General features: G+C 40.5%; 1 protein-coding gene across 1 annotated transcript in view; it reads right to left on the bottom strand.

The window, feature by feature from the left end:
* The window catches only part of ANKHD1 (ankyrin repeat and KH domain containing 1), a gene marked incomplete in the record, with an annotated part of 1,187,903 nt that overhangs the window by 637,643 nt on the left and 524,644 nt on the right, over positions 1–25,616 (bottom strand). The window contains 2 exon segments of the mRNA XM_053717232.1: positions 7,439–7,581; positions 7,670–7,815. Coding sequence (XP_053573207.1) covers positions 7,439–7,581; positions 7,670–7,815 — 289 coding nt within the window.

Raw genomic sequence — 25,616 nt, 5'->3', positions numbered from 1 at the left:
ACCTTTTACGTTTACTAGAAGGAGGAATAGCAGACATAGCCGCCTTAATAGATTTAGAAACAAAATCTCTTATGTTAACAGGAACACCCTGAATATTAGATGTTGATGGAACAGCAACAGGTAATGGAATATTACTAAAGGAAATATTATCTGCATTAACAAGTTTGTCATGACATTCATTACAAACAACAGCCGGAGGAACAGATACCACAAGTTTACAACAGATACACTTAACTTTGGTAGATCCAGCATCAGGCAGCAATTTTCCAGAAGTATCTTCTGATTCAGGGTCAATCTGAGACATCTTGCAATATGTAATAGAAAAAACAACATATAAAGCAAAATTGATCAAATTCCTTAAATGACAGTTTCAGGAATGGGAAAAAATGCCAGTGAACAAGCTTCTAGCAACCAGAAGCAAATAAACAATGAGACTTAAATAATGTGGAGACAATAATGGCGCCCATATTTTTTAGCGCCAAAAAAAAGACGCCCACATTATTTGGCGCCTAAATGCTTTTAGCGCCAAAAATGACGCCACATCCGGTAACGCCGACACTTTTGGCGCAAAAAGTCAAAAAAATTACGCAACTTCCGGCGACAAGTATGACGCCGGAAATAAATAAGAAAATTTTGGCGCCAAAAAAGTCAGCGCCAGGAATGATGCAATAAAATGAAGCATTTTCAGCCCCCGCGAGCCTAACAGCCCACAGGAGAAAAAGTCAAATTTTAAGTTAAGAAAAAAATTGATTATTCAAATGCATTATCCCAAATAATGAAACTCACTGTCTGAAATAAGGAATGTTGAACATCCTGAATCAAGGCAAATAAATGTTTAAACACATATATTTAGAACTTTATATAAAAGTGCCCAACCATAGCTTAGAGTGTCACAAAAATAAGACTTACTTACCCCAGGACACTCATCTACCTGTAGTAGAAAGCCAAACCAGTACTGAAACGAGAATCAGCAGAGGTAATGGTATATATATAAGAGTATATCGTCGATCTGAAAAGGGAGGTAAGAGATGAATCTCTACGACCGATAACAGAGAATCTATGAAATAGCCCGTAGAAGGAGATCATTGAATTCAAATAGGCAATACTCTCTTCACATCCCTCTGACATTCACTGCGCACTGAGAGGAAAACCGGGCTCCAGCCTGCTGCGAAGCGCATATCAACGAAGAATCTAGCACAAACTTACTTCACCACCTCCATGGGAGGCAAAGTTTGTAAAACTGATTTGTGGGTGTGGTGAGGGGTGTATTTATAGGCATTTTGAGGTTTGGGAAACTTTGCCCCTCCTGGTAGGAATGTATATCCCATACGTCACTAGCTCATGGACTCTTGCTAATTACATGAAAGAAACCATAAAATCAATAGGCGATACTCCCTTCACATTCCTCTGAAACACTGTACTCAGAGTAATTGGGCTTCAGAATGCTTAGAAGCACTTATCATAGAAGAAAACCAAGAAATTAAGCACAAACTTACTTCACCACCTCCATAGGAGGCAAAGTTTGTAAAACTGAATTGTGGGTGTATTTATATGCATTTTGAGGTTTGGGAAACTTTGCCCCTCCTGGTAGGATTGTATATTCCATACGTCACTAGCTCATGGACTCCTGCCAATTAAATTAAAGAAAGACGAACCAAGTCTTTCCCATTCATTCTTAATAATGTTCACCATCTTTACGGGAAGCCGGAAAGTCTGTGGTACAACTCTGTCCTCGTAGACTAATTTAGGAATACAAGGTTCCTCAGGTAATTTAGGTTCTGGAACCTCTAGAGTAGCCAACACTTCCTTTAGCAGAAAGCGTAAGTGTTCAATCCTAAATCTAAAGTCTGGTTCCTCTGCAGATGGAGGCTTAGAGGCAGCAAATTCCGACACAGAGGCATCATCATCAGATAATCTTGTATCAGATAAATCCAATAAGCTAGTAGTTAACCCCTGGGAAGGATAGCAATATTTAACCTCTCTCTTGCACTTAGCAGTGCAAGGTAAAGCACCAAAGGCTCAGATACTGCCATCTGTAACTGTTCAGTAAAGTCTGGCGGTTAAAGGGCCCCACCAGATGGAGGAATAGGAGTCCTACGGGAAGCAACATGTGTATTTGGAGATGAATGCAGGGTGCGTACCTCACGAGACGGAGACTCCTCAGAGGTAGAAGGCTCAGTAGTACTAAACATATTAGCTTTCTTTGATAAGATTACTTTATCAAGGCATGTGGAACATAATTGAGCAGGCGGGTATACCGTGGCCTCCTCACAATATAGACAGGCATTAGCTTTAGGTAAAGAGGGATTCCTCCATAGCTTGTGCTTATAAAAATGTCTATAGACAAAGATAAATGGCACCTTTATACCCCCAATGGCTGGGGCACTCGCAACCTCCAATGACCCAGACCCAAGAGAGAAACCGCTTTGTCTCCAGACACTGCACGGTCAGGAAGAAGAGAATCACTGTGACCACACCCGGTCACATGGTGCGCCATGCAGGACTGCCCCTGCACCTCTAAAAGAGCGCCAAGCCTAACTGGAAGCGCAGCGATCCAAAATAAAATTAAAACTTGTACGTTCCAACATCTGCCTGAGACACATCTTACACATGTCACAGCATAAACACGATATTAAAAATATGTGATTAATCCCTCCTGTTTAATAATCCCCTTGTGGAGACATTAACCCTCGATTCCATTCAGATAAAGGAGTCACTGTGACCTTGTCTTCTTGCGTTACTAAATGTGTATTTAAAAAAAATGAAACAACCTTACCGGAATCTATGCCGTGGAACAAACACAGCCACTCAAGTTTGACAGTCTTGTAGCATCGCTCCGGACATGGACTTGAGTGATAAAAGCAGGCAGTGAAACTTGTAAATACTGATTGCTTAGGAGCTAATACGAGTTTGGATGGGTTTGCAGAAAGACTCTCCGTGCATCTCCAGACTAACATTTGTCAATGCTCTCACTGAGAGACTGACAAGACTACTTAAAACTCCAGTGTCATTTCAAAGAGTACTACCCTCCATAAGGAACTACTCTATCTTCTGACACTTCTCTGCCAACCTCCTGTGACGAAAGGCAAAGAATGACTGGGGGATGAGGGGAGTGGGGGAGGTATTTAAGCCTTTGGCTGGGGTGTCTTTGCCTCCTCCTAGTGGCCAGGTTCAGTATTTCCCACAAAGTAAGGGATGAAGCAGTGGACTCTCCTGATATTAAGATGGAAAAGTGTGTAAGGAGGACCAGAAATTTGATCTATAGAGGCTTCGTTTTTAAAAGCCCAGGAGGAAGCCACTGCTCTAGTGGAATGAGCCGTAAACCTCTTAGAAGGCTGTTGTCCCGCCGTCTCATAAACCAGACGGATGACACTTCTCAAGCAGAAAGACAGGGAAGACGTAGTGGCCTTACATGTACCTGCATAGATGACAAAGATGAAGATTGTCTGATTAACTTCAAGGCATGAACCACATAAATTGTGAAGCAGATGCTCCATTCGCCGGAGGAGGATTGGGACACAAGAAAGGAACAATCTCTTGATTAATGTTGTGATCTAACACCACCTTAGGAAGGAAACCAAACATAGTATGTAAACCGCCTAATCGGCATGAAAAAACAGGTAAGGTGGGTCACATTGCAAAGCGGAAATCTCAAACTCTGCGCACAGAGGCAATAGTCAACAAAAAAAGAAACTTCCAAGCTAACAATTAAATGTCAACAGTATGCATAGGCTCAAACTGAGTCTATTGTAAAACATGATGAACAAGATTGAGGCTCCAAGACGGAGCCCCAGATCTAAACACAGGTCTGATCCTAGTCAGAGCCTCAACAAAGAACTGCATGTCCGGGAGCTCGACCAATCTTCTGTGCAGTAACACCAACAAGGCCAATATCTGTCCCTTTAGGGAACTAGCAGATAAACCCTTCTCTAGTCCATTCTGGAGAAAAGATAAAACATTGGCAACCATAACCTTATGCCAGAAAAAGCCAAGCACACCAGTACAATTCCTCCACACTTTATGATAGATACGACGAGTAACTGATTTACGAGCTTGAATAACAATATCGATAACACTCTCTGAAAACCCTCTCTTGTCTAAGACTAAATGTTCAATCTCCACGCAGTCAGCCTCAGAGAAACTAGATTTTGATGTACGAAGGGACCATGTATCAGCAGATCTCTGCGACAAGGTAACCTCCACTGAGCAGATGAGGACATCCCCACCAGATCCGCAAACCATGTACTTTGTGGCCACGATGGAGCGATCAGCATCACTGATACTTGCTCTTGCTAGACGAGGGAGAAACGGTAATGGAGGAAAAAGATATTAGTCTGAAACTCCATTAAACTGATAGGGCATCTATCAGTTCCAACTGAGGATCCCTCAACCTCGACTCGTACCTAGGGATACCATAAGGTCTATTTCCGGCGTCCCCCACTTGCTGCATATCTCTGCAAACACCTTGGGTGGAAAGACCATTCCCCTGGGTGAAAGTATTGCCCGCTAAGGAAGTTCGTTTCCCAGTTGTCCACACCCGGAGTGTGGATTGCTGACAAGAGTACAGCTGTGAGTCTCCGCCCACTATAGGATAAGATACTTCTCTCATCGCCAAGGAACTTCTCGTTCACCCCTGATGGTTGATGTAGGCAACCGAAGTTATACTGTCTGATTGGAATCTGATAAACTGGGACGAACCCAGAAGGTGCCAAGCTTTCAGAGCATTGAAGATTACCCAGAGTTCCACAGCCCTTGCACCCCAAACGGCTCCCCAGCCGGATAGGCTTGCGTCCATAGTCACAATCTCCCAGGACGGTCTCAAGAAGCACGTGCCTTGGGACAGATGATCTGGACAGAGCCACCAAGATAGAGAGTCTCTTGACAGGTTATCCGACACAATTTGTTGAGAAAGATCTGAATGGTTGCCGTTCCTTTGTCACAGCATGCATAGTTATAAGGGTCTGAGATGGAATCTGGCAAAGGGAAAGATGTCCATACAGGACACCATGAGTCCAATCACACTGGGCCACTGAGGGTCTCAAGGAGGCCTGGAGGGCAAGATATGCAGAAGCTTGCATCATCTCTGATCCATTAGAAATATTCTCATGGAAATGGAGTCTATTATCTCCAGGAAATTAACCCTGGTATTTGGAGTAAGAGAACTCTTTTCCAAATTTATCTTCCATTCATGTGATCGAAGAAGACTGAGAAGGGATTCCAAGTGTTCTACCGCTAGACGAAAAGATGGTGCCTGTACCAAGATATTGTTCAGGTAAGGCGCTACTGCAATACCTTGTGTTCTAGCAACGGCTAGAAGAGCCCCCAGAAGATTCATACATATCCTTGGAGCAGTAGCTAGGCCTAACAAAAGAGTTATGAACTGGAAGTGCTGGTCCAGAAAAGCAAACCTCAGGAACTGAAAATGTTTCCTGTGTATCGGAACGTGAAGGTATGCATCCTTCAGGTCTATGGTGGTCATAAACTGACCTCCTTGAACAAGAGGAAAAATTGACTGTATAGTCTCCATCTTGAAAGAGAGAACACTCAGAAACTTGTTTAGGCACTTTAAATCTAGAACAGGACGGAAAGTTCACTCCTTTTTTAGAACCGCAAAATATAAATAAAACCCCAAAAATCTTTCTGCTGTAGTCAGGGACCAGGAATAATTTTTTTAAAGGTAGACGAGGGGGAAAAAGAAGTTCCTATTCTTTCCCATTTGTTACTAATAATGTTCACCATTTTAACGGGCACAGGAAAAGTCAGAGAGACCTTCCTGTCTTCATAAACCATGTCTAATTTAGGGAACTTAGGTTCCTCAGGTAGTGAAGCCTCTGGAACCTCTAGTATAGACAGAACCTACTTTAATAAAAAACGCAGATGTTCAGTTATAAATCTGAATGAGGGTTCCTCCGCTGAAGGAGGTTTACACACTGAAGTTTCCGACTCAGAAAGTTCACCCTCCGAAGCTACAGAGGTTAACTCATCCTCGGAAAGCTGGGACATACTAGCTAAATCTGACAAATATTTAGATGACTCTAGGTCAGGAGAACTATGTTTAACCTTTCTCTTACGTTTGTTAAAGGGAGGTAAGGCACTCAGGGCTGCAGACACCGCTGATTATAACTGTGCTGTTAAGTCCACAGGAAAAAAAGTTAATCTGTAAAGGGAGGCAGAAGACAAGTCCCTGCGACCGAATTTACTGAGAGCCTATGAAGAATTTTCTAATATAAGAAAACTTTGTTATATTATAGGGCAGTACTCCAATTGCATCCCTGACAAGCACTATACTCTGAAGGGAACTGGGCTTCAATATGCTCTGAAGCGCCAATCACTGAAGAAATCAAGCACATCATCATGATTCAACCACCTCCAACGAAGGCAAAGTAAAAACTAAGGTATGAGTGAGGTGAGAGGGGTGTTATAGGCTTTTGAGGTTTGGGAAACTTTGTCACCTCCTGGTAGGAATATATATCCCATACATAACAGCTTGTGGACTCTCGCTAACTATATGAAAGAAAACAAAGATATGTGTGAGGTGGGAAGGGTTTTATAGGGCTTTTGGGGTTTGGGAAAGTTTGCCTCCTCCTAGTGGTAGGAATGTATTCCCTTATGTAACGGATCGTGGATTAGAGTCATATCTCCACATAAAGACCCCTTGTTCCTATGAGCCCCACTGTTTGTTAGTAGTTAGAAAACTAACATGTTTATATATTCCAAACCTGTCGGTTAGCACACCCCACAGTGGATAAAACCATAGAGAAAAAAAGACAATAATAATGTTATGTGGCTGGACAGGTTTTAGCATCAGCTCCCTATGATTACATATTATATGGTAATATGTACTGCCTACAGTTTGAATTTCACAAATCTAGCCAAAAAGACTTTTATAAAATGGATGCAGCCAATACAGCATTTAATTACTCAAAATACCTTAATGTAAATTAATTTTAAACAACAAATACAGTTTTCAATGTATATAACTGAATTACAAAATATTTTTTTATGACTGAGTCCCTTTAAGAAGGGAAATCTTAAAACTGCACCAAAAAAAAGTAATTTTAAAGGGACATGAAATTTTTTTTTTTTCATAATTCATTTAAAGTATTCAATTTTAAATAACGTTTCAATTTATTTATTTTTTATTTATTTAATTCTCTTTGTATCCTTTACTGAAAAGTATACCTAGATAGGCTCAGAAGCTACGGCTTGGCTTGCTGGTTGCATATATGCCTTTTGTCACTGCTCCTTCAACAAAGGACACAAAAAGAATGAAACAAATTATATAAAAAGTAGTTATTTGTAAAGTTGTTTAAAATTGTATGATCTATCTGAATCACAAAATAAAATAAAAATTTGTTTCACGCCCCTTTAAGAACAGGAGTTGAGAAACATTGGCATGTATTAAAAAAAGAAAAGGGAAGTGGTGCACTGTCTTTACCTTGAGTTTATTTCAGCTCCAGCACTCAGAAGAATTTTGATGATGTTAACATATCCTCCAGAAGCAGCCAAGCTAAGGGGTGTATAGTCTGAAACATTTCTATGTTCCTTGTTTGCACCACGAGCCAAAAGCAATTCAACCACCTAAGAAAGAAGCACACAAACACTGTCAATTTAAGATTTTAGAAAAGCTAAACAAAAATGTCCATGAAGTCATAATTTTTCTACTTACCTCTTGACGGCCACCAGAGCATGCAAGAGAGAGAGGAGTATCCTTTGTACGTTCAGATTGGGCCTCAATGTCAGCACCTTTATCTAAAAGAATTTCGACTACTCCAACATGACCAGCAGTTGCAGCCAGAATAAGTGGTGTAAAACCTAGTCAAAAAGTGAGTTCACTATTAAAATATAAATCTTTATATATTAAATTTCTAATTTAACATAAGACATCAGTACTCAGTTAAAGCACAACTCCTGTAATCGAAAGCACTCTTAGAACTAATAGTATTTATTCTAAGATTGCTCTGCTAGATAATGAAGGAACATTAAACTAATTAACAAGTGTCATGTGACTAGTCACAGCAAAGGAGACAGGAAAACATAATCCATGGATACACTTCTTTAGAATCCTTAAATTGTTTTGTAACAGCATTTCCTGCCACTATTAGGTCAAGAACCCTCAGAAGAGCTTTAAACCCTCCCACCTCCTTTCCGCACTCCGTTTACGTATAGTCAAGCAGAGGAGAGGAGAGAGATAGTTCTTATTTGCATCTTCTAATCCTGCTTTCTGTCTTTCCTATCTTTTCTATCAGCCATCTAGTAAAAATGCGGGCGGGTCCTATGGACCCTCCTTATCCCAAAAGAAAGAAATTTATCGTTTAGTAAGATTTTTTTTTTCCTTTCGTCAGATGAGTTGAGTCCATAGGTGTACATAACATGTGGGATACAATAACCAAGCTGAGAGTCCATATTAAGGACAAAATGATGGCAGTTACCATTTACAGGACACTGCGTCCTGAAGGACTTTCCTGCCAAAAGCAGCTTCAGAAGAAGCATAAATATCAAAATAATAAAATTTAGAAAAGGTATAGAGAGATCAAGCTTCCACCTTGCAAATCTGTTCCAAGGAGGTGACATTTTTAACCCCTTAACGACACATGTCGGTACAGGGTACGTCTTACACAAACTGGTCTTTAAAGACCAGCGACGTACTCTGTACGTCATCAGGGGTTTAAAGCAGCTGGTAGCGATTCTGATCGCTTCAAGCCGCTTTCAAGGTATTGCCGTGATGCCTCAATATTGGAGGTATCACTGCAATACCTTATCTGGCACAGTCTCTGCATCGGCCAGCGATGGTGCCGATCGTTGGTGGGTGGGAGCAGCTGCAGGGAGGCGGGTGGGCGGCCCATCGCTGGATCACTTCCGTCGGATTAGTCCCCGGTGCGCGCTGGTGGGGGGAGTACGTGCGTGTGTGCACCCGCGCGATCTGCACAGATTGTGGTGTTGGTGGGAGCGGTTGGTGGGAGGGGGGGGAATTATGTTTAAAAAAGGGATCTGGAAGAGGGAGAGCAGCTACACTACAGAAAAATAATTTTTTTAATTAAAAAAAATGCACATTATTTTGAAAAGTGGGTATTGGCAGACTGCTGCCAGTACCCAAAATGGCACCAAATAGTGAGAGGGGGGAGGGTTAGAGAGCTGTTTGGGGGGGGCTCAGGGAGGTTGGGTGGTAAGGGGGGATCCTACACTGCAGAAAAATTATAATCTGGTGCGCAGAGGCAGTTAGCGGCCTACTAATTACCAAAAAGTAATGCCAAAGCCATAAATATCTGCTATTTTTGAACAAAGGGGATCCCAAAGAAGCATTTACAACCATTTGTGCCATAATTGCACAAGCTGTTTGTAAATAATTTCAGTGAGAAACCTTAAAGGGACACTAAACCCAAAAAAATTCTTTCATAATTCAAGTAGAGAATAAAGTTTTAAACAGCATTCCAATTTACTTCTATTATCTAATTTGCTTAATTTTTTATATATCCTATGTTGAAGAATTAGCAATGCACATGTGTAAGCCAATCACACGAGGCATCTATGTGCAGTCACCAATCAGCAGCTGAGCCTATCTAGATATGCTTTTCAGTAAATAATATCAAGAGAATGAAGAAAATTAGAAAATAGAAGTAAATTAGAAAGTTGTTTAAAAAGTAAATTTATCCTTGCCTGATAAATTGGTTTCTTTTACGATATGACGAGTCCACGGATTTCATCCTTACTTGTGGGATATTAACCTCCTGCTAACAGGAAGTGGCAAAAAGCACCACAGCAGAGCTGTATATATAGCGCCTCCCTTTCCCTCCACCCTCAGTCATTCAGCCGAAGGTATAGGAAGAGAAAAGGAAAGGCTAAAAGGTGCAGAGGTGACTAAAGTTTACAAAAAATAAATAAATCTGTCTTAAAAAGAACAGGGTGGGCCGTGGACTCGTCATATCGTAAAAGAAACCAATTTATCAGGCAAGCATAAATTTACTTATCTTTTACAAAGATATGACGAGTCCACTGATTTCATCCTTACTTGTGGGAAACCAATACCACAGCAAAAGGACACAGATGAAAGGGAGGGACAAGACAGGAACCTAAACATAAGGCACCACTGTTTGAAGAATTTTTCTCCCAAAAAAAGCCTCAGAAGAAGCAAAAGAATGAATTTGTAAAAATTTGCAAAAAGTATGAAGGGACGACCAAGTCGCAGCCTTACAAATCTGTTCAACAGAAGCATCATTTTTAAAAGCCCATGTGGAAGCCACAGCCCTAGTAGAATGAGCCATAATTATTTCAGGAGGCTGCTGTCCAGCAGTCTCATATGTCAGACATATGATACTCTTGAGCCAAAAAGAAAGAGCGGTAGCCGTAACTTTCTGATCCCTACGCTTTCCAGAATAAACAATGAATAATGAAGATGATTGACAGAAATCCTTGGTTGCCTGTAAGTAAAACATCAAGGCACGGACCACGTCCAGATTATGTAAAAGACGCTCCTTCTTGGAAGGAGGATTAGGACACAATGAAGGAACAACAATTTCTTGATTAATATTTTTATTTGAAACAACCTTAGTAAGAAATCCAGGTTTGGTACGTAAAACCACCTTTTCAGAATGAAATATAAGATAAGGCGAATCACATTGTAACGTTGAAAGCTCAGAGACTATTCGAGCAGAAGAAATAGCAACTAAAATCAGAACTTTCTAAGATAATAATTTAATATCTATGAAATGCATAGGTTCAAATGGAACCCCTTGAAGAGCTCTAAGAACTAAATTCAAACTCCAGGGAGGAGTAATAGGTCTAAATACAGGCTTAATTCTAGTTAAAGCCTGACAAAAAGACTGAACATCTGGCACATCTGCCAAACGTTTGTGAAGCAAAATTGACAAAGCAGAAATCTGTCCCTTTAAAGAACTTGCTGATAACCCTTTCGCCAATCCTTCTTGGAGAAAAGGCAGAATCCAAGGAATCTTAGTTTTACCCCATGAGTAACCCTTGGATTCACACCAATAAAGATATTTACGCCATATCTTATGATAGATCTTTCTAGTGACAGGCTTTCGAGCCTGTATCAAAGTATCAATGACCGAATCAGAGAATCCTCGCTTCGATAAAATCAAGCGTTCAATCTCCACGCAGTCAGCTGCAGAGAAATTAGATTTGGATGTTGAAAAGGACTTTGAATGAGAAGCTCCTGTCTTAAAGGGCGTTTCCACGGTGGCAGAGAGGACATGTCCACTATGTCCACCAAGTCCTGCGTGGCCACGCAGGCGCTATCAGGATTACTGAAGCTCTCTCCTGTTTGATTCGAGCAATCACGCGTGGAAGGAGAGGAAATGGTGGAAACACATAAGCTAGGCTGAACTTCCAAGGCACTACCAGGGCATCTATCAGTTCGGCCTGTGAATCCCTCGACCTGGATCCGTATCTCGGGAGCTTGGCATTCTGTCGAGACGCCATAAGATCCAACTCTGGTCTGCCCCATCTGAGAATCAATGAGGCAAATACCTCCGGATGGAGTTCCCACTCCCCCGGATGAAAAGTCTGACGACTGAGATAATCTGCTTCCAAATTGTCTATACCTGGGATATGAACCGCAGAAATGAGAAAGGAGCTGGATTTTGCCCAAGCAAGTATCAGAGATACTTCTTTCATAGCCTGAGGACTGTGCGTCCCACCCTGATTGACATACGCCACAGTTGTGACATTGTCTGTCTGAAAACCAATAAACGTCTCTCTCTTCAATAGAAGCCAAAACTGAAGAGCTCTGAGAATCGCACGGAGTTCCAAAATATTGATCGGTAATCTCGCCTCTTGAGATTTCAAAACCCCTTGTGCTGTCAGAGATCCCCAGACAGCTTCCCAACCTAAAAGACTCGCATTATGTTGTGATCACGGTCCAAGTTGGATGAACCAAAGAGACCAGTAGAACTATATGATGGTGATCTAACCACCAAGTCAGAGATAGTTGAATATTGGGATTCAAGGATATTAAATGTGATATCCTAGAATAATCACTGCACCATTAATTCAGCATTAAAAACTGGAGAGGTCTCGTATGAAAACGAGCAAAGGGAATCGAGTCCGATGCTGCAGTCATGAGACCTAAAACTTCCATTAGCTATTGAAAGAAATAATAGAGACTGAAAGTTCCGACAAGTTGAACCCAATATAAATTGTCTCTTGTCTGTTAGAGACAAAGACATTGACACAATCTATTTGGAAACCTAAAAAATGTGACCCTTGTCTGAGGAATCAAGGAACTTTTTTGGTAAAATGATCCTCCAACCATGTCTTTGAAGAAACAACAGAAGTTGATTCGTATGAGATTCTGCAGAACGAAAAAGACTGGGTGAAGAGACCACTCTCCCGGATGTAAAGTCTGGCGACTGAGATAATCCGCTTCCCAATTGTCTATACCAAGGATATGGACCGCAGAGATTAGACAGGAGCTATATTCCGCCCATGCAAGTATCCGAGATACTTCTTTCATAGCTTGAGGACTGTGAGTCCCACCTTGATGAGTGTGACATTGTCTGTCTGAAAACAAATAAACGGTTCTCTCTTCAGAAGAGGCCAAAACTGAAGAGCTCTGAGAATCGCACAGAGTTCCAAAATATTGATTGGTAATCTCGCCTCTTGAGATTTCCAAACCCCCTGCGCTGTCAGAGATCCCCAGACAGCTCCCCAACCTGAAAGACTCGCATCTGTTGTAATCACAGTCCAGGTTGGATGACCAAAAGAGGCCCCTTGAACTAAATGATGGTGATCTAACCACCACCACCACCGTTTGGTGGACTGTCTAGGAGCGCTAGTATCCCTGCTTAGTGCTTCCCACTACTATCCCCGGAGTGTTTTGCCAAGTTCCTGTGCTGTGATAGCACTACTGCATAGAGCCATGGAGCCACTGCTGAGGAGGTGCGGTTCTGAGTGACGGCTTGGATTGGTGGAATCCCGGTATGATGTCGACCGCAACAGCAGTTTGAACCATTCGGTTGGAGGATCGCCTCGTGGAAGTTTGGACACGCCCCCTGGTGGGTGTGTATTCACGGCACCTCTGGAAAAGATCCGGTTGGAATACGATAACAGCGGCTGAACAAACAAGCGTGGTTAACACAGATTGCCGACGGAACACAGCTGACGGACGGCTTCCCATGGAGGATATCCTCTGGGCTCCCGAATAGAGGTGAGCCTGTATTGCTAACACGCTACACTGTGTGTGTATATATATATATATATATATATATATATATATATATATATATATATATATATATATATATATACCATACGGATGATCATCAAGGGACTGTGCTAACCACTCTGGGTATACTATAGGAAATTTCCCTGTGGTATCTATGATACAGGACTGTTCTTAGCATTACTGTTCTGGTGTTTGGTGCCCTCATACCCTCTTTTCTGTTTTTTTTTATCTAACCACCAAGTCAGAGATAGTCGAATAACATAATTTATGTAAGAACTTACCTGATAAATTCATTTCTTTCATATTAGCAAGAGTCCATGAGCTAGTGACGTATGGGATATACATTCCTACCAGGAGGGGCAAAGTTTCCCAAACCTTAAAATGCCTATAAATACACCCCTCACCACACCCACAATTCAGTTTAACGAATAGCCAAGAAGTGGGGTGATAAGAAAAAAGTGCGAAAGCATATAAAATAAGGAATTGGAATAATTGTGCTTTATACAAAAAAATCATAACCACCACAAAAAAGGGCGGGCCTCATGGACTCTTGCTAATATGAAAGAAATGAATTTATCAGGTAAGTTCTTACATAAATTATGTTTTCTTTCATGTAATTAGCAAGAGTCCATGAGCTAGTGACGTATGGGATAATGACTACCCAAGATGTGGATCTTTCCACACAAGAGTCACTAGAGAGGGAGGGATAAAATAAAGACAGCCAATTCCTGCTGAAAATAATCCACACCCAAAATAAAGTTTAATGAAAAACATAAGCAGAAGATTCAAACTGAAACCGCTGCCTGAAGTACTCTTCTACTAAAAACTGCTTCAGAAGAAGAAAATACAACAAAATGGTAGAATTTGGTAAAAGTATGCAAAGAGGACCAAGTTGCCGCTTTGCAAATCTGAGCAACCGAAGCTTCATTCCTAAACGCCCAGGAAGTAGAAACTGACCTAGTAGAATGAGCTATAATCCTATGAGGCGGAGTCTTACCCGACTCAACATAGGCAAGATGAATTAAAGATTTCAACCAAGATGCCAAAGAAATGGCATAAGTTTTCTGGCCTTTCTAAAACCGGAAAAGATAACAAATAAACTAGAAGTCTTTCGGAAAGACTTAGTAGCTTCAACATAATATTTCAAAGCTCTAATAACATCCAAAGAATGCAACGATTTCTCCTTAGAATTCTTAGGATTAGGACATAACGAAGGAACCACAATGTCTCTACTAATGTTGTTGGAATTCACAACTTAGGTAAAAATTCAAAAGAAGTTCGCAACACCGCCTTATCCTGATGAAAAATCAGAAAAGGAGACTCACAAGAAAGAGCAGATAATTCAGAAACTCTTCTGGCAGAAGAGATGGCCAAAAGGAACAAAACTTTCCAAGAAAGTAATTTAATATCCAATGAATGCATAGGTTCAAATGGAGGAGCTTGAAGAGCCCCCAGAACCAAATTCAAACTCCAAGGAGGAGAAATTGACTTAATGACAGGCTTTATACGAACCAAAGCTTGTACAAAACAATGAATATCAGGAAGAAATAGGAATCTTACTGTGAAAAAGAACAGAAAGAGCAGAGATTTGACCTTTCAAGGAACTTGCGGACAAACCCTTATCTAAACCATCCTAAAGAAACTGAAATATTCTCGGTATTCTAAAAGAATGCCAAGAAAAATGATGAGAAAGACACCAAGAAATATAAGTCTTCCAGACTCTATAATATATCTCTCTGGATACAGATTTACGAGCCTGTAACATAGTATTAATCACAGAGTCAGAGAAACCTCTTTGACCAAAAATCAAGCGTTCAATCTCCATACCTTTAAATTTAAGGATTTCAGATCCTGATGGAAAAAAGGACCTTGAGACAAAAGGTCTGGTCTTAACGGAAGAGTCCACGGTTGGCAAGAGGCCATCCGGACAAGATCCGCATACCAAAACCTGTGAGGCCATGCCGGAGCTACCAGCAGAACAAACGAGCATTCCTTCAGAATCTTGGAGATTACTCTTGGAAGAAGAACTAGAGGCGGAAAGATATAGGCAGGATGATACTTCCAAGGAAGTGATAATGCATCCACTGCCTCCGCCTGAGGATCCCGGGATCTGGACAGATACCTGGGAAGTTTCTTGTTTAGATGAGAAGCCATCAGATCTATTTCTGGAAGTTCCCACATTTGAACAATCTGAAGAAAAACCTCTGGGTGAAGAGACCATTCGCCCGGATGCAACGTTTGGCGACTGAGATAATCCGCTTTCCAATTGTCCATACCTGGGAAATGAACCGCAGAGATTAGACAGGAGCTGGATTCCGCCCAAACCAAAATTCGAGATACTTCTTTCATAGCCAGAGGACTGTGAGTCCCTCCTTGATGATTGATGTATGCCACAATTGTGACATTGTCTATCTGAAAACAAATGAACAACTCTCACTTCAGAAGAGGCCAAGACTGAAGAGCTCTGAAAATTGCACGGAGTTCCAAAATATTGATCGGAAATCTCACCTCCTGAGATTCCCAAACCCCTTGTGCCGTCAGATACCCCCACACAGCTCCCCAACCTGTAAGACTTGCATCTGTTGAGATTATAGTCCAGGTCGGAAGAACAAAGAAGCCCCCTGAACTAAACGATGGTGATCTGTCCACCATGTCAGAGAGTGTCGTAAAATCGGTTTAAAGATATTAATTAAGATATCTTTGAGTAATCCCTGCACCAATGGTTCAGCATACAGAGCTGAAGAGGTCGCATGTGAAAACGAGCAAAGGAGATCGCATCTGATGCGGCAGTCCTAAGACCCAACATTTCCATGCATAAGGCTACCAAAGGGAATGATTGTGACTGAAGGTTTTGACAAGCTGATATCAATGTTAAACTTCTCTTGTCTGACAAGGACAGAGGCATAGACACTGAATTTATCTAGAAACCTAAAAAGGTTACCCTTGTCTGAGGAATCAATGAACTGATTGGTAAATTGATCCTCCAACCATGAACTTGAAGAAACAACACAAGTCGATTCGTATGAGATTCTTCGAAAATGAGAAGACTGAGCAAGTACCAAGATATCGTCCAAATAAGGAAATACCAAAACCCTATTCTCTGATTACAGAAAGAAGGGCACCGAGAACCTTTGAAAAAAATTCTTGGAACTGAGGCTAGGCCAAACGGTAGAGCCACAAAACTGGTAATGCTTGTCTAAAAAGAGAATCTCAGACACTAAAAGGGATCTGGATGAATCGGAATATGCAGATACACATCCTGTAAATCTATTGTAGACATATAATGCCCTTGCTAAACAAAAGGCAGGATAGTCCTACAGTAACCATCTTGAATGTTGGTATCCTAACATAACGATTCAATAATGATAGATCCGGAACTGGTCTGAAGGAATTGACCTTCTTTGGTACAATGAAGAGATAAAATAAAACCCCAGCCCCTGTTCCAGAACTGGAACTGGCATAAATACTCCAGCCAACTCTAGATCTGAAACACATTTCAGAAACGCTGAGCCTTTGCTGTGTTAACTGGGACACGGGAAAGAAAAGAATCTCTTAGCAGGAGGCCTTAACTTGAAGCCAATTCTGTACCTTTCTGAAACAATGTTTCTGAAACCAGAGATTAAAAACGGAATTGATCCAAATTTCTTTGAAGAAAACGTAATCTGCCCCATACCAGCTGAGCTGGAATAAGAGCCGCACCTTCATAGGTACTTAGGAGCTGGCTATAGGTTTCTATAAGGCTTGGATATATTCCAAACTGGAAATAGTTTCCAAACTGATACCGCTCCTGAGGATGAAGGATCAGGCTTTTGTTCCTTGTTGTGAGGAAAGGAACGAAAATGATTATTTACCCTGGAAAGAAAGGGAAAGCAAAGTTGACTTAGAAGACATGTCAGCATTCCAAGTTTAATCCATAAAGCTTTTCTAGCTAAAATAGCTAGAGACATATACCTGACATCAACTCTAATGATATCAAAAGATGGTATCACCAATAAAATTATTAGCATGTTATAGAATAATAATAATGCTATAAAATTATGATCTGTTACATGTTGCGCTAAAGCTTCTAACCAAAAAGTTGAAGCTGCAGCAACATCCGCTAAAAATATAGCAGGTCTAAGAAGATTACCTGAACATAAGTAAGCTTTTCTTAGAAAGGATTCAATTTTCCTATCTAAAGGATCCGTAAATGAAGTACTATCTGCCGTAGGAATAGTAGTACATTAGCAGGAGTAGAGACAGCCCCATAACCTTAGGGATTTTTGTCCCAAAAAACTCTAATCTGTCAGATGGCACAGGATATAATTTGCTTAAACGTCTAGAAGGAGTAAATAAATTACCCAAATTATTCCATTCCCTGGAAATTACTTCAGAAATAGCATCAGGGAGATAAAACATTTCTGGAATAACTACAGGAGATTTAAAAACCTTATTTAAACGTTTATATTTAGTATCAAGAGGACCAGAATCCTCTATTTCTAATGCAAAAAACACTTCTTTAAGTAAAGAATGAATAAATTCCATCTTGAACAAATACAAAGATTTATCAGCATCAACCTCTGAGACAGAAACCTCTGAACCAGAAGAACCATATCAGAATCAGAATGATGATGTTCATTTAAAAATTCACCTGAAAAAAGAGAAGTTTTAAAAGACTTTTATGTATACTAGAAGGAGAAATAACAGACATAGCCTTCTTAATGGATTTAAAAAATAAAATCTCTTATGTTATCAGGAACACTCTGAAAATTAGATGTTGACGGAACAGCAACAGGTAATGTAACAGTACTAAAGGAAATTTTATCTGCATTAATAAGTTTGACATGACATGCAATACAAATAACAGCTGGAGAAACAGATACCAAAAGTTTATAGCAGATACACTTAGCTTGGTAGCTCCAGCACTGTGCAGTGATTTTCCTGAAGTATCTTCTGACTCAGTTGCAACGTGGAACATCTTGCAATATGTAAAAGAAAAAAACAACATATAAAGCAAAATTGATCAGATTCCTTAAATGACAGTTTCAGGAATGGGAAAAAAATGCCAGTGAACAAGCTTCTAGCAACCAGAAGCAATAAATAATGAGACTTAAATAATGTGGAGACAAAAATGACGCCCATATTTTTTAGCGCCAAAAAAGACGCCCACATTATTTGGCGCCTAAATGCTTTTGGCGCCAAAAATGACGCCACATCCGGAACGCCGACATTTTTGACGCAAAAAAACGTCAAAAAATGACGCAACTTCCGGCGACACGTATGACGCCGGAAACAGAAAAAAAAAATTTGCGCCAAAAAAGTCTGCGCCAAGAATGACGCAATAAAATGAAGCATTTTCTGCCCCCGCGAGCCTAACAGCCCACAGGGAAAAAGTCAAATTTTTTAAGGTAAGAAAAAATGATTGAAACAAATGCATTTATCCCAAATATGAAACTGACTGTCTGAAAAATAAGGAATGTTGAACATTCTGAGTCAAGGCAAATAAATGTTTGAATACATATATTTAGAACTTTATAAATAAAGTGCCCAACCATAGCTTAGAGTGTCACAGAAAATAAGATTTACTTACCCCAGGACACTCATCTACATGTTTGTAGAAAGCCAAACCAGTACTGAAACGAGAATCAGCAGAGGTAATGGTATATATAAGAGTATATCGTCGATCTGAAAAGGGAGGTAAGAGATGAATCTCTACGACCGATAACAGAGAACCTATGAAATAGACCCCGTAGAAGGAGATCACTGCATTCAAATAGGCAATACTCTCCTCACATCCCTCTGACATTCACTGCACGCTGAGAGGAAAACCGGGCTCCAACTTGCTGCGGAGCGCATATCAACGTAGAATCTAGCACAAACTTACTTCACCACCTCCATCGGAGGCAAAGTTTGTAAAACTGAATTGTGGGTGTGGTGAGGGGTGTATTTATAGGCATTTTAAGGTTTGGGAAACTTTGCCCCTCCTGGTAGGAATGTATATCCCATACGTCACTAGCTCATGGACTCTTGCTAATTACATGAAAGAAATTGGGATTTAAGGATATTAATTGTGATATCTTTGTATAATCAAGGCACCATTGGCTCAGCATACAAAGCTGAAGAGGTCTCATGTGAAAACGAGCAAAGGGGATCGCGTCCGATGCTGCAGTCATGAGACCTAAAACCTCCATGCACATAGCTACTGAAGGGAATGATTGAAACTGAAGGTTCCGACAAGCTGAAACCAATTTCAGACGTCTTTTGTCTGTTAGAGACAAAGTCATGGATACTGAATCTATTTGGAATCCTAAAAAGGTTACCCTTGTCTGAGGAATCAAGGAACTTTTTGGTAAATTGATCCTCCAACCATGTCTTTGAAGAAACAACACTAGTTGATTTGTGTGAGATTCTGCAGAATGTAAAGACTGAGCAAGTACCAAGATATCGTCCAAATAAGGAAACACCACAATACCCCGCTCTCTGATTACAGAGAGTAGGGCACCGATAACCTTTGAAAAGATCCTCGGAGCTGTTGCTAGGCCAAATGGAAGAGCAACAAATTGGTAATGCTTGTCTAGAATTGAGAATCTCAGAAACGGATAGTGATCTGGATTAATCGGAATATGAAGATATGCATCCTGTAAGTCTATTGTGGACATATAATGCCCTTGCTGAACAAAAAGCAGAATAGTCCTTATAGTCACCATCTTGAATGTTGGTATTCTTACATAACGATTCAAAATTTTTAGATCCAGAACTGGTCTGAAAGAATTTTCCTTCTTTGGAACAATGAACAGATTTGAATAAAACCCCAGACCCCGTTCCTGAAAAGGAACTGGCACAATTACCCCAGATAACTCCAGGTCTGAAACACACTTCAGGAAAGCCTGAGCCTTTACTGGGTTCACTGGAATGCGTGAGAGAAAGAAACTTCTCACAGGCAGACTTACTTTGAAACCTATTCTGTACCCTTGAGAAACAATGTTCTGAATCCAATGATTTTGAATTTAATTGATCCAAACATCTTTGTAAAATCTTAGTCTGCCCCCTACCAGCTGCGCTGGAATGATGGCCGCACCGTCATGCGGACTTGGGGGCTGATTTTGATTTTTTTAAATGGCTTGGATTTATTCCAGACTGGAGAAGGCTTCCAATTGGAAACCGTTCCTTTAGGAGAAGGGTCAGGTTTCTGTTCCTTATTCTGACGAAAGGAACGAAAACGGTTAGCAGCCCTAAATTTACCCTAGATTTTTTATCCTGAGGCAAAAAAAGCTCCCTTCCCCCCAGTGACAGTTGAAATAATAGAATCCAACTGAGAACCAAATAATTTATTACCTTGGAAAAAAAGAAAGAGATAGCAACGTTGATTTAGAAGTCATATCAGCATTCCAAGATTTAAGCCATAAAGCTCTTCTAGCTAAAATAGCTAAAGACATATACCTGGCATCAATTCTAATTATATCAAAAATGGCATCACAAATGAAATTATTAGTATGTTAATAACTTAATGCTATACACATTATGATCTGGTACTTGTTACGCTAAATTTTCTAACCAAAAAGTTGAAGCCGCAGCAACATCAGCCAAAGAAATAGCAGGCCTAAGAAAATGACCTGAACATAAATAAGCCTTCCTTAGATAAGATTCAAGCTTCCTATCTAAAGGATCTTTAAAAGAAGTACTATCTGACGTAGGAATAGTAGTACGCTTTGCAAGAGTAGAGATGGCCCCATCAACTTTGGGGATCTTTTCCCAAAACTCCAATCTATCAGTCGGCAAAGGATACAGTTTATTAAACCTTGAAGGAGTAAATGAAGTACCCAGACTATTCTATTCCCTAGAAATTACATCTGAAATAGCATCAGGAACTGGAAAAACCTCTGGAATAACTACATGAGGTTTAAAAACCTAATTTAAACGTTTACTGGTTTTAATATCAAGAGGACTAGTCTCCTCCATATCTAATGCAATCAATACCTCTTTTAATAAGGAACGAATATACTCCATTTTAAATAAGTATGAAGACTTGTCAGTGTCAATATCTGAGGCAGAATCTACTGAACCAGATAGATCCTCATCAGAGATAGATAAATCAGAATGCTGTCAGTCATTTAAAAATTCATCGAATTTATGAGAAGTTTTAAAAGACCTTTTACGTTTATTAGAAGGTGGTATAACAGACAGAGCCTTCTGAATAGAATTAGAAACAAATTCTCTCACATTAACAGGAATATCCTGAACATTAGATGTTGAAGGAACAACAACAGGTAATGGATTACTACTAATGGAAATATTGTCTGCGTTTGAAAGTTTATCATGACAACCAACGCAAACTACAGCCGGAGGAACAGTTACCACAAGTTTACAATAAATGCCCTTAGCTTTGGTAGAACCGACATCAGGCAGCAGCATTCCAGAAGTAGATTCTGAAACAGGGTCAGATTGAGACATTTTGCAATATGTAATAGAAAATACAACATATAAAGCAAAATTATCAATTTCCTTATATGAGTTTCAGGAATGGGAAAAAATAAGAGAAAACAACAAAATAAGCCTCTGGAAACCAGAAGCAAAATGAAATAAGGACTTAAATAATGTCAAAAATCTGGCGGCAAGTATGACGCCCACAACTGACAAAATATTTTTTGGCGCCAAGAACGTCTGCAACAAACACGAGCGCCATAGATGAGGCAACTACGTGAAAACTCTCGGCGACAACTAAGACGCCGGAAATGACGAAATTACGTCAACAAACTTAATTCTCGCGCCAAAAATGACGCAATAAATTATAGCATTTTGCGCTCCCGCGAGCCTAACAACCCGCAATTTAGAAAAGAAAGTCAATTTGAAAAATTTTCAGGTAAGAAAAAATTGGTTTTTTTTTTGTTTTGTTTTTATATGCATTTCCCAAAATGAAACTGACAGTCTGTAAGAAGGAAATATACTCATTAACCTGAATCATGGCAAATATAAGTACAAAACATATATTTAGAACTTTACATATAAAAAGTGACAAACCAAAGCTGAGAGTGTCTTAAATAAAAGAAAACATACTTACCAAAAGACACTCATCTACATAAAGTAGATAGCCAGACCAGTACTGAAACGAGAATCAGTAGAGGTAATGGTATATAAGAGTATATCGTCGATCTGAAAAGGGAGGTAGGAGATTAATCTCTACGACCGATAACAGAGAACCTATGAAATAGATTCCCATTAGGATGACCATTATATTCAATAGGTAATACTCCCTTCAAATCCCTCTGACATTCACTGCATTCTGAGAGGAACCGGGCTTCAGCATGCTGAGAAGCGCATATCAACGTAGAAATCTAGCACAAACTTACTTCACCACCTCCATAGGAGGCAAAGTTTGTAAAACTGAATTGTGGGTGTGGTGGGGGGTGTATTTATAGGCATTTTGAGGTTTGGGAAACTTGCCCCTCCTGGTAGGAATGTATATCCCATACGTCACTAGCTCATCGACTCTTGCCAATTACATGAAAGAAATAAACATACAGCATTGAGAACAGTATATTAGTTTATTTTAATTCCTCAAAAAAATTTAGAAAATTTTCATCAGGTGTTAAGTGTACCTTTAAGATTCTGTAGTCTTAAATAAAAATTTTATTGAAAACTTAAGGTGTTATAGTTTTTGCCCATATCGCCCAGCCCTAATATATTAATATATTAGCATACGAAGAGAGAAGCACTCTACCAGGAAAGAACAACAGCTCATCAGCTAGTTCTATGGCGATTTACCACCCGGAAGCAGCCTTTTTTAGACCAGTGTGCTTTTCACAAAGGAAAACTTTCCTGAAGTATATCAGTCTGAACCCGCCAAGTAAGGTTAGTCCAGCCCCGAAATACCAGGCAATTCTCCTCTGAAGAAGGAACATGACAACCCCAGACGATCGTTTTCGGCCTCCTATGGGCCTCGTCAGTGAGGTGCAGCCACATTCCTCTAAGCACACTGGGCAAGGAGTCCACGTCTGGTTTCCCCCATCACCCATAGGGAGACTTTCCCAGGGTCATATTAATTTGCATACGAAGAGAGAAGCGCTCTACCAGGTACGAACAACAGCTCATCAGCTAGTTCTATGGCGATTTACCACCCGGAAGCAGTCTCTTTTAGACCACTGTGCTTTTCACAAAGGAAAACTTTCCTGAAGTATATCAGTCTGATCCCACCAAGTAAGGTTAGTCCAACCCCGAAATACCAGGCAATTCTCCTTGTTCCGAGGAAGGGGATTTTTTTATCTCCGAAACGTCACAGTAAAGTGTGTTTTGAAATAAGACCAGCGAGTGCAAGTTTTTGTTACTGATAGAGATATATATATATATATATATATACACACACATACACACACACATATATATACATACACACACACACACGTTTATATATAGATAGGGATATGAGGGAGGAGATAATATCACAATATAATTAGTTTAAAGTGCAACCCTTTGACATAATATGCACACTATGCGTAAAGAAGGACTAAATGACATACATTACTGTCACTTTAAAGAAAGGGAAATTTGCACACACAAAAAACGTTTTAGAGAGAACAAAGTTCCTATCATATTTATTAGCTGCAACTTGCAGGTATCAGAATTGGATATCATTTACAAGGATAAAAGTGATATATGTGACATACAAATAAGCAAACAGTATGAAAACAAAACATATATACAAAAGAAATTGGAACAAATACAGGAGGATACTAACTCCCAGGGTAGAGAGGCTAATACGGTAAATATGTATACAAATGATAGCAAACAAACTTCTGCTAATTAAGCTGGCCAGCTAACTACCGTAAACAGACCAAACATGGGGGTACCTCCCAAAAGCGTCCACCTTTGTGCTACTCCAGAGAGAACTGTATAATGGAGGCTGGTAAACAGTTAGTAGAAAAATGGCTGCGTCATGCCATAAAGCTGTACAAACAAACTGCCTGCATGCTCCTCTCCTTGGAGCTTCCAAAGCTCATAGCAGTGATGTCACAGTAAGGGTGTGTCAGCAAACATACACACCTCTCCTCCAATTAGTGGAATCTCGATCTCTGCACAAATCACAACAGAGCCCGTCCTAGCTCAAACAATTATGACACAAAAGACTGTAGATTAGTGCAAGCACATAGGTAGATCGTCAAGCCAAGAGCAAAGCATGGCTATCTCAACTCTTGCAGTGTACTTCGTTCAATACACACTTGCTTGGCGGGGTAAAATCGGACACATTTCTCAGGTCACTCCTGGATATCCTGAAGACTCCTCCCACCAGCTTCACAGGACACTGCAAACTCACAGACCTCACACGATACAAAGTCAAATGTCCCAATTATCCATGAGAATAATGAACACACAGACCTCACACGATGCAAAGGCAAATGTCCCAATTATCAATGAGAATAATGAACACACAGACCTCACACGATGAAAAGTCAAATGTCCCAATTATCAATGAGAATAATGAACACAGATGTTAGCAGTGTCCACATACAAGCACCACATTCAGTGTCCAGGTAAACACACTTGGCACCACATGGGAAATTTATATCCAAGCCAAGAGGACACAGAATGCCAAAATGGGACGTCAAGAGGCGAACCACATGAAGGCACCATCTAACACACACATTCCCAAAACAAGCACCCCGTTTCGTCCAAAAACAGGAAACAATAACATTTGAAAAAAATCAAGGGCACCCGTAGGCATCCGCCCAGAAGGAATCAAGTCTCTCTAGTACCTGCCAAACAGAGACCGTAACCTTCAGAAATAAAGGCTGGGAAAGCTCACAGTAGACTGACCGGAAATAAAACAACCCCACTAGCCTACCTCGAAGAACCCTGAGAGGAACAAGAAGGGCCCCGATAATACTGAAAAGGATCCCCCAATAAATCAAACAGACGTCGTAGTAGGATACGCAGCCGCAAAATTCTGTAACGAAATGAACATGGAGTAACAATCACCCCCGGGGGAAATATAATAGTGCCATTGATGGTCTGAACACCCGGGATAGCAAGACAGTCACATAACTAAGGAAATTTCAGGGTCCTGCAGGTGAATCAGCGCCATTAAAATATTAAAACGAAAATATCCACCATCCCAGGGGGAAAAAGTCCACCCTGTGCGAAGAAGACATCACTATTGGGGGTCACCCGCAAAAGGTAAAAGGAGTGTTCCGATTGGGAAGGCATCTCCTGAAGGACAAAGCCCCCAGAGGCCAATGGCTCAGAAGTTCCAGGGCCCCCCAAGCCCGATGGACCCACCAAACCATGCCGGAACGAGAGACAAGATTGGCAGACTTGCGATAACAGGACCAAATTACAGTCCTCATCTGAGGCTCAGTATCAGATATTAAAATAGTCTAGGCATTAGAATCCTCCATGGTTAAGACTTAAAATAAAAACACAATTTGGAAAACGACTGGCACCTGACACATACAATGGCTGG

This window comes from Bombina bombina, chromosome 6, assembly GCF_027579735.1.
Source record: "Bombina bombina isolate aBomBom1 chromosome 6, aBomBom1.pri, whole genome shotgun sequence".
NCBI lineage: Eukaryota > Metazoa > Chordata > Amphibia > Anura > Bombinatoridae > Bombina > Bombina bombina.
The sequence above is the reverse complement of the archived record's forward strand: the minus strand, read 5'-3'. Positions and strand labels throughout refer to the sequence as shown.